We start from the raw sequence: 4,361 nt of genomic DNA, 5'->3' as shown, positions 1-4,361 counted from the left end.
CACATCCCCCCAGATCAGAGCCAGCGCCCCCCGAGGGGAAGGCCCCACAGCACATCCCCCAGATCAGAGCCAGCGCCCCAGAGGGGAAGGCCCCACAGCACATCCCCCCAGATCAGAGCCAGCGCCCCCCGAGGGGAAGGCCCCACAGCACATCCCCCAGATCAGAGCCAGCGCCCCCCGAGGGGAGGCCCCACAGCACATCCCCCTAGATCAGAGCCAGCGCCCCCAGAGGGGAAGGCCCCACAGCACATCCCCCCAGATCAGAGCCAGCGCCCCCCGAGGGGAAGGCCCCAACAGCACATCCCCCCAGATCAGAGCCAGCGCCCCCAGAGGGGAAGGCCCCACAGCACATCCCCCCAGATCAGAGCCAGCGCCCCCCGAGGGGAAGGCCCCACAGCACATCCCCCCAGATCAGAGCCAGCGCCCCCCGAGGGGAAGGCCCCACAGCACATCCCCTAGATCAGAGCCAGCGCCCCCAGAGGGGAAGGCCCCACAGCACATCCCCCCAGATCAGAGCCAGCGCCCCCCGAGGGGAAGGCCCCACAGCACATCCCCCCCAGATCAGAGCCAGCGCCCCCAGAGGGGAAGGCCCCTTGCCCTGCCTCCCTCACTCACCTGGACTCAGCGCCTGGCTCAGCTCTTGGGCCAGTCTGACTGCTGCCCACCCCGTGCCGTGGGGCAGGCCTCCAGAGGGCAGCTCCAGGCCATGGGCCAGCGCGGCGCTGGCGGCCTCCCAGAAGAGCGGGCGGTACTGCGCATACAGAGCCTCAGCAGCCTCCGAGTAGGACGCGTCCCGCCAGTGCACGGACTTCCAGCTGGGCAGAGAGGCCGAGCTCAGGCCTGGGCTGGCTGCTGGCCCCACCGGGGGCTCCTGGCCCTCCTCTGCTGGGGGCTTCTCCTGCTTGGGCCTCTTGAGCACATGGTGCCAGAGGGTGTCGCTGGAGGCCACCAGGACGCCCAGCACGAGGTCCAGGAGCTGCTTGTCCTCCCTGCACAGCGCATGCAGCTCCTCGGGGAGGCCTGGGGGGGCCCCCGCGCACCCCACGTCTGTCTCGCTGCCACTGCAGTCCGAGGCCCAAGGCACCCCGGCCTTATCCCAGCACACGTGCGCCTGCTGCAGGAGCCGGTGGAGTCTGTGAGCAGCCAGCCTGCCTCTCTCGGCCGCCAGCACGCCCAGCACCCGCCCCACGGGATAGGCCTGAGCGCCGCCCCCTGCTGCCCTCCTGTGCTGGAGCAGCGCAGCGGGCTCCGTGCCGGGCTCCAGGGCCTGCTCGCTCAGCACGTGGTTGTACACCTCCAGGCCCTGGAACAGGTCAGAGAGCTGGGCAGGGGAGGCGGTGGCGGGGCTGGCCCGCGCCAGGCTGCGCAGCAGCACCTCCACGTAGCGCTCCACCAGGCGGGCGGCGTGCAGGGCCAGGAGGCCCCAGTGCCTGCTGCATGTGCCTCGCCGCCTCGTGATGCTGCAGCAGCAGCGCCCGCAGCCAGGGGTCACTGCGCATCTTGCGCTGCAGCCCGCTCCAGTGGCTGCTGTGAGTCCGCAGCTCCTCACAGAGCCCCCTCAGCTGCCTGCTCCCCCCAGGGTCCCCTCCCCAGTCCTCCAGCACCTGCTGCTGCCCCGCCAAGAGCGCCAGCAGGTGGCGGACGAAGTCGGAGGCCCCCTTGAGGCGGCGGCTGTACTCGCGGGCGAGGCGGAGGCGGTGGCGGTGCTGCAGCAGGGCGTGCAAGGTGGCACAGTGCTTGGCCACGCTGGGGTAGACGGGGTGGTAGGAGAAGGGGCCCTGGGCCGCGTCGCTGGCCGCCGGCTTGACGTGGCCTCGGAAGGTCTCCGTGCGGGGGTTCTCCTGCACGCAGAGGCAGCGTCCGAGCCCCAGGAAGCTGTGCTCCACCTGGGCCAGGCGGGCGAGGGCGCCGGGCGAGTCCTCCTCGTCGCTGTCGTAGGCACTGGCATCCGCATGCTGCTGCAGGAGGCGCCGCACGCTGGGGGTCACGCAGCTCCACAGCAGGGCCTCTGCCTTCTGCAGGGACTTGGCGAAGCCTCCGCTCAGGGAGCCTGGAGAGGGGAGCGGGAGGCTGCAGCCCCTGGGAACCCCCTAAGCGCCCCAGCAGCAAGCAGGGCCAGGCTGGGCTGAGAAAGGGCGCGGGGGGGGAGGTGCCCTCGGCAGCCCATCATGCTCCTGCTCCCTAGTTCACCCCGTGGCCTGGGGTACAAGGACCACACGGCCACCCGGCACTGCCCCCTCCTCAGCCCTGCCCTCCCGCAGCGCCCCGCCCCGCCCAGGAGCTGGAGCAGCGCTGGCCTGGCCGCCGGCTGGAGGGGACGGTGACTCCCGGGCCGGGGGGGGGGGGCGGTGACCCCGGGCCGGGGGGGGGGCGGTGACCGAGCGAGCGGCCTCACCTGATCCCGGGCTGGGGGGGGGGGCGGTGACTCCCGGGCCGGGGGGGGGGGGGGCGGTGACCCCGGGCCGGGGGGGGGGGGGCGGTGACTCTCGGGCCGGGGGGGGGCGGTGACTCTCGGGCCGGGGGGGGGGGGGGGGCGGGAGGCGGTGACTCTCGGGCCGCGGGGGGGGCGGTGACCGAGCGAGCGGCCTCACCTGATCCCGGGCCGGGCGCTGCCGGGGGGGGGCCCCGGCCCCACACGCGCGACATGAGCAGCAGCAGGACGCTCTCCAGCCCGGCGCCGCCCGCCGCCTGCGGGGACACGCGCCGCTCTCAGGGCCCGCCCGGACACTGCGGGGGGGCCGGAACCCGGGGGGGGCGGAACCCGGGAGGGGGAGGGAGGTTGCGGGGCCCGGGCGGGGGGGGTTGCGGGGCGGGGGGAGGGGCCGGGGCCCGGGCGGGGGGGTTACGGGCGGGGGGAGGGGAGGGGCCGGGGCCCGGGCGGGGGGGGGGGGTTTACGGGGCGGGGGGAGGGGCCGGGGCCCGGGCGGGGGGTTACGGGCGGGGGGAGGGGAGGGGCCGGGGCCCGGGCGGGGGGGGGGGGTTACGGGGGCGGGGGGAGGGGCCGGGGCCCGGGCGGGGGGGGGGTTACGGGGCGGGGGAGGGGAGGCGGGCACGTGGCCCGGCGGGGGGGGGGGGGTTACGGGGCGGGGGGGGGGGCCGGGGCCCGGGCGGGGGGTCGGTACCTGGGGCTGCCGGGCCCCCCTGTTCCGCGGGCTGCGCATGGGGCGGGATCACTCCCCCGCCCGCTCGGAGCAGGCCCCGCCCCATGGGAACCTCGGTAGCCATGACAACCAGCGCCAGACACCCACCGGCCGCCGTTTGCCGAAGTGCCCCCGGGAGCCAATCAGCGGGCGAGGCACTGCCACGTGAGGAGCGCCCGCCTGAGCCCTGCCCCGCCCACGCAGTGACGTGTTAAGGAGTTCCCGGTGTTCGTAGAGGGGGCGGGGCTATGCGAAATGGCTCCGAACTCGGCAGCCAGCTGGTCCCTGCTCGCACCCGGCTGAGCCCCCCCCCCGTGCCACCCCCAGAACTCGCCCGTGTCCTCCCTAGAAACCCCTGAGCCCCCCATGTCACCCCTAGAAACCCCTGAGCCCCTGTGTCACCCCTAGAACCCCTGAGCCCCCGTGTCACCCGCCTGAGCCCCCCATGTCACCCCTAGAACCCCTGAGCCCCCCATGTCACCCCTAGAACCTCTGAGCCCCCGTGTCACCCGCCTGAGCCCCCTCTGTCACCCCTAGAACCTCTGAGCCCCCATGTCACCCGCTCTGAGCCCCCTGTGTCACCCCTAGAACCTCTGAGCCCCCCATGTCACCCCTAGAGCCCTGAGCCCCCATGTCACACCGCCTGAGCCCCCATGTCACCCCTAGAACCTCTGAGCCCCCCATGTCACCCCTAGAACCTCTGAGCCCCCGTGTCACCCGCCTGAGCCCCCTGTGTCACCCCTAGAACCTCTGAGCCCCCATGTCACCCCTAGAACCTCTGAGCCCCCGTGTCACCCGCCTGAGCCCCCTGTGTCGCCCCTAGAACCCCTGAGCCCCCCATGTCACCCCTAGAACCCCTGAGCCCCCGTGTCACCCGCCTGAGCCCCCTGTGTCACCCCCTAGAACCTCTGAGCCCCCGTGTCACCCGCCTGAGCCCCCTGTGTCACCCTAGAACCCCTGAGCCCCCATGTCACCCGCCTGAGCCCCCCGTGTCGCCCCTAGAACCCCTGAGCCCCCGTGTCACCCGCCTGAGCCCCTCCCAGAGCCTCCGTGTCACCCTGAGCCCCCTGTGTCACCCCTAGAACCTCTGAGCCCCTGTGTCACCCGCCTGAGCCCCTCCCAGAGCCTCCGTGTCACCCTGAGCCCCTGTGTCACCCTGAGCCCCCTGTGTTACCCCTAGAACTCTGAGCCCTCGTGTCACCCGCCTGAGCCCCTCCCAGA

At 73.6% G+C, this 4,361-nt stretch overlaps 1 protein-coding gene across 1 annotated transcript; it reads right to left on the bottom strand.

Moving 5' to 3' along the window:
• Positions 1 to 215: 215 nt before the first annotated feature.
• LOC142825874 (uncharacterized) lies at positions 216 to 3,265 on the bottom strand. The gene is given in 4 exon segments (XM_075918024.1): positions 216 to 1,423; positions 1,425 to 2,050; positions 2,592 to 2,688; positions 3,123 to 3,265. Coding segments are annotated over 4 exon segments (1,578 nt in total). The 5' UTR covers positions 3,162 to 3,265; the 3' UTR covers positions 216 to 607.
• Positions 3,266 to 4,361: the final 1,096 nt, after the last annotated feature.

This window comes from Pelodiscus sinensis, unplaced genomic scaffold (genome assembly GCF_049634645.1).
Source record: "Pelodiscus sinensis isolate JC-2024 unplaced genomic scaffold, ASM4963464v1 ctg211, whole genome shotgun sequence".
Lineage (NCBI taxonomy): Eukaryota > Metazoa > Chordata > Testudines > Trionychidae > Pelodiscus > Pelodiscus sinensis.
This window is presented reverse-complemented; position numbering and strand designations above follow the sequence as displayed.